Source organism: Pholcus phalangioides, unplaced genomic scaffold (assembly GCF_987345545.1).
Source record: "Pholcus phalangioides strain wild (caught in Gottingen) unplaced genomic scaffold, Ppha-v1.0 ptg000011l_1, whole genome shotgun sequence".
Classification (NCBI taxonomy): Eukaryota; Metazoa; Arthropoda; class Arachnida; order Araneae; family Pholcidae; genus Pholcus; species Pholcus phalangioides.
Window position 1 is genome coordinate 11,790,856 of NW_028301604.1, and position 14,547 is coordinate 11,805,402.

Here is a 14,547-nt window from a genome sequence, read left to right on the forward strand (position 1 = left end):
AATAAATCTTGTATATTGCCATAAGAAAACTGTAAATATATTTCATAATCTTTTTGCTCTTAAAATACTGCACCGAACGTTATATGGAAAGAAAAGGAGCTCTAAATCAATAAATTTTAATTAAGTTTTCTTCTATAACGTCGTCAATTTTTTAAGAGCATTATCCTTTTGGTTAAGCAATTTAAATGAACAACAAAATAGCCAAACATTCCAAATGTTAAAGATACTACACATTAAAAGCCGCTTTATTAAATTGGGGCAATAAATTCACTTTCTTAAAAGAAATAATAAATCTGATTAATTACAAAAGCAATTGAAGTTTCTTACACAATCTTCCAGGCTTCAAATAAATCTCTTTAATTAGTAAGAAATCATAAATAAAATGTCGTGTCTTTTTACACGACACAATCAAAAACGAGCACTTCTTCAGTTGCAGAGTGATAGAGGTTTTTGATGGAGGTTTTGAGAAGGAAAAATAATAGAAATGGTTCTTTTTCATCATGAAAAATTATGTCAATAGTAATATTCCATACGAAATCATAATGCAATTAGCGTTGAAAAAATATCGAGTTTGGGAGTATATAAGTAGATGTAAATGTTTTTACACAGACAATTTTATGAATTTCTATATTGCGAATACGTTTTTTTTGCTGCTGTGCATAATAAATTTTCTCGAATTTTTACGAGGCTAAAATGAGATAGCTAGCTAGCTTTATCCCTTTAAGCGACCCAGCAGAAATCCCTAAACCCTCTCAAAATGCCATATTATTTTTACTGAAGTAAGTTTTCTTCCGGTTTTCAGCAGGTGCAAACTAAGAGGCATAAGAAAAAGTGTTCTGTTAAGAAATCAACTTTACAAAGTATCTAGGCTTGTAAGGCTAAAATAAGAGGCTTTTAAGGACGCAAGATACACGTCAATGCCGCTGAGAGGGTTAATACAAACACCGCTCACTCCAGAAAATGAGAAAAATAAAGAAAGTATACTCTTTTATTATGCAAAATTGTCTCACACTTTAACTATACAGTATTTATTGATAAGGAATAATGGGCATTTGAATAGACTTTGCTTCATCGAGATATTCTATGGTTATATATATTTGGGTAGAAAGACTTGGAGAAATACTTTCACACAATTTTTGAACAATAAAAAGAAAATTTCTGAAACAGAGTGAGAAGATTACAGAGGAGAAAACATTTTAATACTCATTTCAAATATTCATTCCGGAAATGACTGAGAAGTCAGCCATTTCCGGGATGCCGGGAAGATCTCATTGACTTTATCCCGTCTTCAATGAGGATGTCCGCAGCGCAGATGAATGAGGAGTTTAGTAGCAATTCACCTGGAATATACGGCTCTTTTAGCCCAGATTCTTCTAACAATGACAGGCCATGCTTACAAAAAAGGAGCCACAAATCTATTTTAAGAACATTAGAATTCTCTCCTCTGACTTTTCATTATTATTATTTTTCACTTTTACCCCTTACTTGTTTCGCCCGACCTGGGGTCGGGAAACTGAAAAGTACAATGTTACAATGTTTGTGATTAGATCATTATTTTTTCTTTTTTTTGTGACAAATAAATTAGTTTTTCTTTTCACCTTGAAAGGCCAAATTGAGTTTGTTCATCTTTTTTATTGATATAATGCACGAAATTAAACAGGTAGACTTCAATTTTTGGTGCATTTTTCCGAAACATATTCCATAGTTAAGGGATAAGTTTACTATGAAGTCAAAGAAGTTTACAAACAAGTTAATAATTTCAACATTGAATGCAAACGACTAAATATAACATACAACAAGTAATTATGTTTTTTGTGAAGTCAGAGGAATACAGAGAAGTCCGTTATAACGAGTGTTTTGCCGGAGATTGTCACGGATCTAATGTTGCAAAAAATATTCGCTTATAACGAGAACTCTGTTACAATGATTATTTTTCCTGTGATTGTGAGTTGTCGTTATAACGGACTTCTACCGTATATCTCAAACGTTGCAATCTGAAATGGTGTACTTAATTTGATATGATTACCCTCTCCTAGTTTCGAAGGGCCATACGAGGGCCCTCAAGGGGGTAAAAAGATTTTTATTCTTTTACAGTATCATTTAGTTACTTATCAGTTTCTTCATTGATGATTGCAAAATCTCTTAAGTATTTTTTAGTACCATAAGGATCATTAGTGTATGTCCTGTTTATACACATGTTACACCAAATTTATTAAAATTTATCCTTTATGAAATTTCACTGCAGGTCCCTGGCAGAGTGTTGATGCCAGTACTGAGTCCCTGGAGCCAGCTTCCGTTAGAGGCCAGACGAGTAAATTGAACGAAGAAATCGAATTCTCACCATTGACAAAACTGCCACTGAGCTACCAGGCACGAGTATTTTCGAATGGGTCATATAGAGTGCCGAATCTGATCAACGAACAAGAAGTTGGAGCTAAAGAGGCTGTAGTAAAGCGATATCATCAAAACGATTTTGTGGAAATCTGGAATCTCATTAACACTGAGCTAGGCAATAAAAGAAAATCCAGTGTACGAGGACAAGGAAAACGTAAATGGAAATTCGATCCTGCTTTCAAAATCATGGGCTTAGGGAAAAGAAAAGACAGCCAAGAATTACGAGATGATGGCTCATATACTTCTTCAGAAAAAAACGAGTTAGGCGATGACTCTACAACAGTGTTACGAAATGCAAAACTTGATACAAAAATATCACCTGATGAGAAAAGAGTACAAAACTTTGATCCTGCAATAAAATATATGGGTTTGGGGAAAAAATCTAATAAGTTTGATCCAGCAATGCGATTCATGGGTTTAGGGAAGAAAGATAAATACGACCCAGCAATGCGATTTATGGGTTTAGGGAAGAAAGATAAGTACGACCCAGCAATGCGATTCATGGGTTTAGGGAAGAAAGATAAATACGACCCAGCAATGCGATTCATGGGTTTAGGGAAGAAAGATAAATACGACCCAGCAATGCGATTCATGGGTTTAGGGAAGAAAGATAAGTACGACCCAGCAATGCGATTCATGGGTTTAGGGAAGAAAGATAAATACGACCCAGCAATGCGATTCACGGGTTTAGGGAAGAAAGATAAATACGACCCAGCAATGCGATTCATGGGTTTAGGGAAGAAAGATAAGTACGACCCAGCAATGCGATTCATGGGTTTAGGGAAGAAAGATAAGTACGACCCAGCAATGCGATTCATGGGTTTAGGGAAGAAAGATAAGTACGACCCAGCAATGCGATTCATGGGTCTCGGAAAAAGAACCGAAACCTTCGATCCTGAAGTTCAGTATAGGGGGCCTGGAAAGAAGAGTGAAAAGTATGATCCAGCTATTCGTTTTATGGGTCTTGGTAAAAAGAGTGGAAAAAATGATGCGATTATACAGCATATGGGGCTCGAAGTAAATGATGAAGGATCCGATCCTGCGAAATGGTATTTGAGTTTTGGAAAAAAAGGCGGGAAATACAATCCTGCTATACGATTCATGGGACTTGGAAAAAGAACAGGTAGTTTTGATCCTGCCATGCGATATATGGAGCTTGAGAAAAAAAGTGAAATATTCGACCCTGCAATGCGGTATATGGGACTTGGAAAAAGAGATAGATATGATCCAGCAATACGTTATATGGGTTTGGGGAAAAGAAGTGGAAAATACGATCCAGCTATGCTGTATATGGGACTGGGAAAAAGAGGAACATATGATCCAGCTATACGTTATATGGGCCTGGGAAAAAAAGGAGGGGAATACGACCCAGAAAATCTGTTTATGGAGTTAGGGAAAAAAGCGGGAAAGTATAATCCAGCGATTCATTATGTGGGTTTGGGAAAAAAAGCTGGAAAATACGACCCTGCTATCCGATACATGGGACTAGGTAAAAAAGCTACGAAATATGATCCTGCTATCAGATTTATGGGATTAGGAAAAAAGGGACAGAAATACGACCCTGCTTTGAGAATAATGGGCTTGGGAAAGCGAGATATGATGCGATTCGATCCGCAATATATCGAGCCAGATGAGAATTTGAAGCAAATAAATGAGTATGCGGAAAAGGAAAACGAGCATCTTCATAAAAAAATTATAAATGAAATGCCAGAGAAGCGAGCAGATTCCAAATACAGAGACAGTTTGAAACTAATTGGCTTGGGAAAGCGTTATAAGTCCAGTGATTATGTTGGAGCCGATTCATATGAGCATCTTGACACTGATATAGGAGATTATTTAGGATCTGAGTTCATCAAAAACAAAGCATTGGGCAAAAGAGATCTCACATATAATCCATCTTTAAAACACATTGGTTTAGGTAAACGAAAATCCTCAAACGACAGTTTCGCAATATCAGATGGATATGAAAGGAATCAAGACAAATCCAAAGAGATTATAAATGCTGAACACCAGCTCTTGCCTGATGGAGAGGACAAAGACAACCGTAGAAGCTATAATGAGATTTTTCATGATACCAAATCTCACAGAATACAAAAGCGAGATGTTATGCCTACCTCAGAACGTTTCTTCAAAAGTTCGTATGAGCATGACTTGCAGAAACCACTAGACTTGCCTCCATATGAACTTATCGAAGAACCAGAAATTCTGTTAGTTTTGAAAAACATGTGCTTTCCAAAGTTCCAAGAACATTTACAGACTTCACTGATAGTTAAAGCTTTCTCTCCTTCGGAAAGTTTGCTCGAAGATGAAATGCATCGGCTTTCGCGCCCACCTTCATCTTTCGTAAGTTTCAGTCAACCAGACTCTTTATCCGATGAAGTCTTTGATATGGTTGGAAACAATAAACGTGATGAGGGTAGACCGAAGTTCAATCCAGGCTGGAAATTCATTGGGCTAGGCAAACGCGATTCATTATCTGATGACATAGAGCTATATCCGGAGATGGACTTCGTTTCATGTGCAAAGTTATATCCATTACTTGATAGCTTCGTACAATACCAACTGGGAAACATTGAAAATAGAGAAAATCTGCATAATAATAGTAATATAGACAGCAATTTGAAAAATGAAACTCCTGGAAGTGGTTCACGTATTAACACTTTCGAGTCATTAATATACAAACGAGCTGCTACTTCACAAGACAATAATCATCCCCATCCCTCCAACACTGCAACTGACGCTATTTTTTCTCGTATATTTAAACAGCAGTAATTTAATCAACATCAAGAAAATTGAACAAATAGATACTATATTTAATATATTCCATGTGGTAAAAGAACGCGAGAGAGAATTCAATAGATGTGGATCTCTTCACAAGATAGCACTTGTGTTTCGCACGAAATATATTAACTCCAAATCTGTGGAAATTGAACTTTGGATCAATATTTCCTCTATATTTGCATGCATAAAATTACCAAAAATACGTATATTCAATGTTGTTAAAAGAAAATATAATGCAATTCTAAAATATGTTCTTGTGACGATTAGTCAATAAAACGTGAAAGGAAAAGGTCTTGAAGTTTGTTTTTTTTTTTGCAAAAATGTAATCACGATATAACCATTTCGTAGTTTTTGCGAATCTTTCAAAAATGTCGACAATTTACGCATGGTACGTTTAAAGTCACTGCATTAAAGAAAAAAGGAGATAAAAAATATTGTTTACGCTCTATAGAGTAGAGGTTCTCTAGACTCTAAAGCACAGTATGACCCGCCGAGCTCTTTGATATGTTAACAAATTTTCAGTATAAACAGAATGGGCTTAGTGGACCATACTGTGTTAAAAGTTAAAGGCGTCTGCTCTGGAGCAATGGTTCTAAACCTTTCATGCTTTAAATACCTCTTGAAATGCTTAGGAGGCTTCCGTACCCCATTGAAATGAGTAGAAGACTTACTTATCCTAAGGAGAGGGGTGTTCTCGAGCATCCCCCTCAATATTTTCAATCCTTTTCATGCCTATGGGTATGAGTAGGAGCATGCATATGTCATTTAGAAATGCGTACAAAAGCTGATAATGTATTAATGGAAATATGAGCACAACTCCCTTTAATACTATTTCCCTGCGTTTTTAGTAACGTAAATAAGTTGTCTTAATTTCAATTTTAGTTAATCAGAAATATTCAAGAAATTTAAATTTTATGCAATTAAAAATTTGTATCAAATGTTCAGCAGTAGCTCTTATTTTGATCGTAGTTTTTCCGACAGAAATAGCATCAATCAATAAACCATTTATAAAAGATAACATTATTTTTCAACAACTAAAGGGGATAACAATAAAAAAAATCCCTACCCAGTAACAATAAAGAAACTAATAACGAAAAATACTTAAAAAAAGGATTTTTGAATAACACAATACTTTATTATAGAAAATGATGGCTAAACATTCACAAAAGTCAATTTTTCTAAAAGAATCAAACTGCCGTGATATGAATTGTTTTATTGACATGTTAATTAGACTCAATAGAACCTAACTCAATTGTAAAAAAGTAACTTGTATATATTTTTTTTTACCCACTAATTTGCAAAATACTCTTCTGCAATAACTACCCAATAGTAACAAAAAAGTTACAGGAATTATTTGTTCATCACGGTGCATTTAGATCTCCAATACATAAGGTGAATAATAATGTATATATATTTCACCCATTTCTTCTCTTTTATTTCTGATCTATAAAACGGTAAAAAGTCTTAGGCCGAAATTACACTATAAAAGTTTGATTAAATCTCTTTTGTAAAACTTGAAAAATAAATCCAATAAAGCTCATAGGTTTCATTCGAGCAAATGCAACCCATAATCTTACTGGTTGAATTTCTCAAATTTTATAAAAGAACTTTTAGAAAACTTTTATTTTGTAATACCGGCCTTATATATATAAATGTACTATTTCCTGTAATTTCAAAACAAAGGCGACAAATAACACGACTTGTTGATCTTTGGGTTAGGTTTGAGTCTTCCAGAGTAATTATAAGTCGTCCATCCATGTATTATTAGAATCCCTCCAGAGCTTTGGGAAAAAAACCAACATCATTACTGTCTTTTATGTTTTTTTTTTTTTTTTTGGACAAAAGCGTTGAAGCAAAGTACAGTATAAAAGAATTCGCGGTATTTTTCCTTTCATTCTGCAGGAAAAGTCTGATTACCTCCATGCGAAATACTAAAAGGGTGACCCATCTGCATTGAAACTTCTGCTGTTAAAAGAATGAAACATTGCTCATTCCTCATTCTTGGTAACTTTTGTGTAAATGGTTCAGTTGGCCTTTACCTATCGGTACTAACCATCAAAAAATGCTTCATTTCATTTTGGCACCGAAAAACATTCACTCTCGATAGGAAGTTATTTTTTTAGTAATGAGTATAATGAAATGCGCTACACACTACGTATGCATATTCTACACATATCATTCCTATAACCATTTTAACAACAGATTTCTGCATTTTTATAATGCGTTTCACTGATGTAAAAAATATCTCTTTCTACATTATGTTTCACCGAAACTATTACAGAGACGCATTTACTGTATATAGTCATTCTAAATTTGCTGCGATGCTTTCCAAGTAAATTTTGACCTGTAAATTTTTTATACATTTCAAAAACATGAAATGTCTCATCAAAGATAACTGACAACAAAATATATATATATAAATAAATTATTTATGCGACACAAGATGTTTTTAAACAAATGAATCTACGTAATATCATAAAAAATCCATTTCAAATGTCTTCGTGCATAGAATGCAGTGTGGCATTTAGAATAGACATCCGATGGACTCCTGAAACATTTGGGTAAGAGAAAGCCCCTAAACATTTGGCCATTACCGTGCCTTTAGGTCCGAATGTGCTAATGAAGATATTTACGATGGTGATTAAAGCAACCAGACCCATAGTGATATGATTCAAAAAATTGGCGAAAGACTCTTCATTAGATTTCTTTGGCACGTAAGCTCCGAGGAGAAATATTGTGAAACCAACACACAACTGGCAAAACAGAGAGAAAATATAGTGTTAATATCCTCACATGCGCAAGAATCACTTTTATATATACTCCAACAATATAAAAACAAACAGTAGAAAATTAGTAAAATACATCTTCATTATGAAAAGTTATCTAAGCTTATTATTCCATTTAATTTTAATGCAGTGCATATCCGAAATCTTAAGTTTAAGCTGTTTTTTATTGCACACAACTGGTTTTTGAATTATTTCTCACGAGAGTACTCTTCACATTTATTCAAACATATTTCATTCTCAATGATTTACATGTCATGTTTTCTTTCAATACTATCGTGAAGTACAGTTTACCATTTCATAAGTATCAAGTAGTACTTTGTATATTAAAATTATGAAAGAATTAATTTTATAATTTAAAAAATAGGTAACCATATTCCTCCGCATTAGCCGGCATGCCGCCAAACTCTAGGGACACCAGATTTTTGAATGTTGGGGGTCTGGTTCATTTTCAGCATGCCGAGAAAAGCAAGGTTTAATGAGGATCATAGTAGGCATTCGGCAATTTCAGTGGATTTTTATTAAGACATTTAAGGCTTTCCAGAATCTGTGCTTGGAATTTCCCGGCATATTTCTCCCTCGATGTTTACTGGCATACCGGCTAATGCGGGGGAATACCATAAGTGAAATTTGGTTTCAAAACTGAGAACGTTTATGATTGCATTAATATTTATTATTGCACAAGGATAGCAGCAGAAAAAAGAAATACGGCATTAGATTTTTTTTCCATCTGCTCTTGAAATGTTGATCAATGATATCAAAAGGTTTGTAAAAGTTACCTGAAGAACAAGAGATGTAATAATGAGTGCAATGACTTCCTTGTAGTAGATGTGAAAATATCCCAGCTCTAAGACGAATTTGAGTTGTTCACAATTCGCACTAAATAATGCTATATCCAAAAATCCACCAGCAATAGATACCCGGCGAGCAAGCAATTGCCGGCTTGGAAAATTGTTCAATTGATCATCCGTCTGTGGAAGTAAAAAACACATACCCAAATTATCCGTATAAAAAAGGTATCAAAATGCACATGCGAAAAAGCGCCCAAAACATTAAACATTTTTTCAAAAAATTACAGACACAAAATTCACTAAAATAGCTTGTTGCATGTAATAAAATTGTAAATTAGTGGAAAGTTAATACACAAGAGGCTTTCTGAATTGTGCCCCCCGTTTGGCTCTTAAAAATAAAAGAAATAAAATTGGTGACGCTGTTGAACAACGGTTGCTTGAAATTCTGGTCGTGAATGACAGGATATGAAGACGTACGATCAGATGAATCCGCAGTAAAATAAATTTCGATAAATTGAAAAAAAAAACTAATTTAAAAATAGATTATTTACTGAATCAGACCCAACCTTAGCAGACGCGGAGCCCAGTGCGAAAATAATAGCGGGGCCAGAGGAGTCTTAATAATTTCGGGAGGGCCCCTTAGCTCCAATTTTATATATTCTGTGGGACCGGGAATCGGCATATAAAAATTCATACATTATTACAAAATATACAGGTGCTGAAAACATCCATACAAAAAATATAGACAGAATTATATGCAAATTCACAACTGAAGAATATTTTAAATTGATAGTATTTGATGAATTTATGGTATTTTGATTCCAAAACCAATTAATATTAGAACCTAATGAAAGAAATTGTCTGAAAACTAATGAAAATTCAGAATAAATGAAAAAATAATTCTAGAATTGATGAAAACTGAGAAAAAATGGAAGTACTTTTAGAATTGATGAAAATTCAGAATAAATAAAAGAAATAATTCCAGAAACTGATGGAAATTCAAAATTCAAGAGTTGATGAATATTCAGAGAATTCAAGAGTTGATGAATATTCAGAGAATTCAAGAGTTGATGAATATTCAGAGAATTCAAGAGTTGATGAATATTCAGAGAATTCAAGAGTTGATGAATATTCAGAGAATTCAAGAGTTGATGAATATTCAGAGAATTCAGGAGTTGATGAATATTCAGAATTCAAGAGTTTATGAATATTCAGAATTCAAGAGTTGATGAATATTCAGAATTCCAGAATTGATGAAAATTTAGAATTTATGAATAATTCCAGAACTATTTCTTTTTAGATCAAAATGCAGATTTCCAGAATTGGGGGTAGATTTCATAAATTCAGTATTTATCAAAGAAATGATTCCAGAATTGATGAAAATTCAGAATTTGTGAAAGAAATTATCACCGTAAGTGCGGGACAAGTTCGCGCACCCCTAATGGCGGCTCTGTACTGAATGTTGAGACAAAATTTCGTCAAAAGATTTTTTGTTAAAATAAAAGAGAGCTTATACACATCACATAAATTCCATTATACGCATGAAAAACTCTGTGTTTATAATTTAACTAATAAAAAATTACTACAAAAAATATGTTATATGAAATATATATTCCCAAATATATATACAATATTTAGTAATGAAATGGTACACTAAAAAAAAAAAACTACGTTAAAAATAACAGAAATATCTAAGAGACCCGATGGGAATTCTTAGAATTATTTTATCAAGTTTCTTTAAACTCTATCTACATGGCTGCGGTGTATTCAATTGTGAAATTTAATTCCATTTTTCAATAAAAAAATTTAAAAAAAGAGATTATATTACCAGATATGATCATTTCCAGTGATTGCCGAGAACATGGAGACTTCCTCGAAATATTTATTTTCACGAGTTACCTAAAAAATTGCGATTGAAACCATGCTTTTATACAATTTTTCCTGTTCATCCTCGAAAAAAATTGGATGTTTCAAAGAAAAAAAGAATTGGCGAATTCTCCGTCTTTCTACTACTGATTGAAACAAATAAATTAAACCTAAGAAACCAGAGATCAGTTTAACGATTGGCAATCCGAGCATCGAACCATCCCCTTATGTTGCCTCTTCCTCCAGAGTTTTCTGATATCTCTAGCGATATTTTTCTATGCTATTCGAGATTCGTCTTTCATGTATTTCCTGTTTTAGTGTGTTTACTAGTTGCATTCTACGGACAGACAAATCCAATTTATCGAAGATTATACAGGTATACTTCGAACTGGTATGTTTCATAAATAGGGCAGATAACTGAAATAATCATGCTTTATGAAATTGTGCGCCGTCAAAACATTGTTTTACGAATTGTTTCTAATTTGTTGCTTCGTACTACAATTTTGGTGGTATGGTATTTAATTACATTAGCTATATATGAATAGCAGCACAGTCTAGCGATCCAGTCCAAGTTCTTAATTGCTTAACGATGAGAGTCAATGCTGTATAGGCTATATGGATCTAAAAACATACTTTGAACACTACGTAATTTTATGCAAAGTCAGTACGGTCCCTGTACTATAATTATAAGGATTTTATCCCGTATGGGTACACCGTGCTTTTTTTTTTTAATATAATAAAGAAATGCTACACGCTCAAGTACTGACTGTAGAAAAAAATGTAGCCATCATGAGGAACGCATGTTGCAAATGCACATGCATAAAATACTTTACTCTTTCAGACCCCGCATCCACAAATGTGGTGGTTGCTTATCTCACTATAGAAATTTTTTTTTGCCTCAGGGAGTTCTGACTTGAAGGATTGTTTAAGTTTTTAGTTAGAGATATGGTGAATAAGAACTTTGGGGGCTTTCACATCAGAGGGCAGCACTTTAAGTTGAACTTTCGAGGGGGTTTTATAAGATAGCTTCCAGTAAAAAGTGCCTTCCAGGAAAGTGTGATTCATTACATAAAATTCCACAATAAAATACTTTGCTCGGGTTTGAAAGGGTTAAGACACTGTTAAGCGACATTTGAAAGAAAAGAAATATGCAGTTACTGATTGAGAACGCTGTGTTCAATTAAACTCCATGTTTGGGTCTCGACATCTTATACAGTTGAATCCCGTTATAATGAACTCCAACAGACAGGAGAAATCACTTCGTTATAAAGGAATGCCGGTTTTTTGTATTGTTCCTATGTAAGCTTATCTGGGGGATTAGAAAAGTGTTTGTTGAAACGAAATTTTTTTTCACTATAACGGTATTCGTTAAAACGGGATTCGACTGTATATAATTAACTGCAGTTCGTAATTAATTCGTTTCATGCAAGTGATAAAAATTGCAAAGCAGCAACACCTTGCTCGAAGTTAAACACTTTTCGTTTGCCTACGCACTTGTTGAATCATGGAGAAAAAATTGGTTGTTCCATAGAAATTTTCCAACAGGTGTATCTATCTGCTTCACACATTAGTCACTTCCCAAAGTGCCCAGACATCACAAAAAAGGCAATGTTGCCAACATTAAAAAATTTTCCAACTAGATTCTTCATCAAAAACAACTATAAACCAGGCTTAAAACGGCCAGAATTAATTTTAGTCATTATTTCAATGACCATACATTCCGTTTTTTCCGGGAACAATTAGTATTTAATTAAAAAACTAGAGAAAAAGGCTAACACAGAAATGTTTTGAAAAAAAACAGGAAAACTACTAGCAACTAGATTGGTATTTCTCCAACTAAATGGCCGGAAAAACGACCAGATCTAGTTGGAAAATAACTGAGTTGGAAACACTGCAAAAAGACCACTTTGCGAAGTGCGTAGACTTCGAACACTGACAGTAGCATACAAGGGTATACGCAGGACGTATTTGGGCACACAGGTCGATTTGAGAGAAGAACGGTACATGTGTGTGTGTGTGCAAACTTTTCCAGACAAATTTTAATTACTGACCTATAAATGAAACAAAATTTCAAGATGATTTCTTGATATTTTCTCAAGATATTTTAAAATTTTGAAATATTTTAAATTTTAATCACCTTGGGGGAGGGAACGGCATCCCTAAGCGTACGCCTCTCGTGAACATATACAGTTATAATTAAGTCACGAAGCTGTTACTTACATAAGTATCATTCTGATTTTCGTTTACATCTTTTTCGTTACTGATCTCGATTTTATGCCATTGATTACTTCTGGATGACACAGATTTCCTAAAATCCGCACCAGGATCGGAAAAAAGCTCTCTCAATTCATATTTTTCGTCATTCACATCTTCATCTTCAATCCCACAAAGTCTTTTTGATGTATGACAGTCTGCAATTCACAAGAACGAAATGAAATAACAAAAGCACCCAAATAAACATACTATGCATTATTCCTTCAATCAATGATTGTCGAGTGCTCTTGCTGAAACCATAAATACGTATTTAAAACTTATTTGAAGGAATTTTTGAAAACTCCAGTAAAATTACTGGTATGGATTACTAGGCTGGAACTATACTTGTTCCAGACTAGTACAGTATAAACAATATAAATCAAGAGTTGAATATGATTTTTAATAATACTTGATAAAAGTAAAATACTTAGTACCAAATTCTAAAATGCATCAAATGCAGATCTGTGCATTTATACGAGTGTTGCATGCTCAATTCACAGTACTAAGTATACTATAGTACAGGTATAATTAAAAGAAATTAAAAGGATGAAAGACGCGACAACAAAATGACTATTTTCCAGTATTTCAAAGATTATTATTTCTATTTGCATTTGAAGCAAAAAAAAAAATTTAAATAGTCAATATTCAAATCTAAACATTGTCTTAAATAATTAATTAAATGCTCAACCTAATGAACAATAGAAAAATATAGATTTAAATGATAATCGTTATTTAGAAATATTTACATGAAAAACTACTTATTCAGTTCGAAAATGAAATAAAATCCTTCAACTAAGTAAAATAAGAATGTGTACTATTTTCTTTCAGAGGAATCATGTATTTATATTTTATTACTTATATAGGCCTAAATAACACATCTTAACAAATTTGATTTTAAAATACTTCATTCTACACGTTTCATCTGTTGTTATAGATTAATTATATCTTTATTGTGCATTAGATCAGAGCCCACAATGCAAAAGAAAATTACAGAGAGCACTTGGTCCAGTGGCTCTCAAACTTTTTTCACCTGTGGCGCCCTTTTCCCGTATCAACACTTATCCGTGGCTCCCCAAAGCAGACTGACAAAGAATCGCTTCCATACAAGAAACCAACTAGGAAAATCAAAATGTGAATACATGATGAGCATTGGTGTTTTCCATTTCATGACAAGTATTAGTGTGGTTGTAAATTATTAAGTTCGCTAACGAAAAAGAAGTGAAACAATGAGTTCTTTATATCTTGTAAAATATTAGATAAATCACACAATGATAATGACTGAGAGACGTGCGAAATCAAAATCTGTCTCATATATACCATGCACTTCAATTGTACGTCTAACAGTACAATAATCGTGAGTTTGTTAAAGACTGAATGAAATTATCCTTGAATTAAATAAGATTTTAATTCAGTTTTCGTATTATGGCTATTTCTCGTGATAATTATCCGAAGTTAAAAGAACAAAATGTAAATTAATTACCCTAAGTAGGGTATAACAAACATTGGTACCACTTACCACACTTTCTAGTAGGTATTTCATCCATGTTTGTTTACATCTAAATCAATGAGTGCCGTTTCATGTGGTGTTTTAGACCCATCGTTTATTTGAAACGCTGTTTTTCACATTGCTACTGGGTCATGGCCGTACACAAAATTATTTTCGTTGTATATAAAAATGC

The 14,547-nt window shown here is 33.5% G+C and overlaps 2 protein-coding genes across 2 annotated transcripts in view; one reads left to right on the forward strand and one right to left on the reverse strand.

Moving 5' to 3' along the window:
* LOC149080062 (uncharacterized) overlaps positions 1 to 5,466 on the forward strand; it is a 39,666-nt gene extending 34,200 nt beyond the window's left edge. The window contains exon 2 of the mRNA XM_089239010.1: positions 2,246 to 5,466. Within this exon, the coding sequence (XP_089095136.1) occupies positions 2,246 to 5,166 (2,921 nt within the window). The 3' untranslated portion in view covers positions 5,167 to 5,466. The remainder of the gene's footprint in view (positions 1 to 2,245) is intronic.
* Positions 5,467 to 7,011: 1,545 nt separating this feature from the next.
* LOC149080063 (uncharacterized) lies at positions 7,012 to 14,547 on the reverse strand. The gene is made up of 4 exons (XM_089239011.1): positions 14,385 to 14,547; positions 12,836 to 13,026; positions 8,738 to 8,929; positions 7,012 to 7,928 (listed from the first exon to the last, which is right to left on the reverse strand). Exons 1-4 carry the CDS (start codon positions 14,410 to 14,412, stop codon positions 7,665 to 7,667), a joined length of 675 nt encoding a protein of 224 aa, XP_089095137.1. The 5' UTR covers positions 14,413 to 14,547; the 3' UTR covers positions 7,012 to 7,664.

Excerpts from the sequence above, each read along its gene's own strand:
- LOC149080063 (XM_089239011.1), bottom strand. The coding sequence starts at position 14,412 with ATGGATGAAATACCTACTAGAAAGTGTG. Across the intron at positions 8,930-12,835 it reads AAAATCAGAATGATACTTAT|ACGGATGATCAATTGAACAA; the intron begins GTAAGTAACAGC and ends TTACTTCCACAG. Across the intron at positions 7,929-8,737 it reads TTACATCTCTTGTTCTTCAG|TTGTGTGTTGGTTTCACAAT; the intron begins GTAACTTTTACA and ends CTGTTTTGCCAG.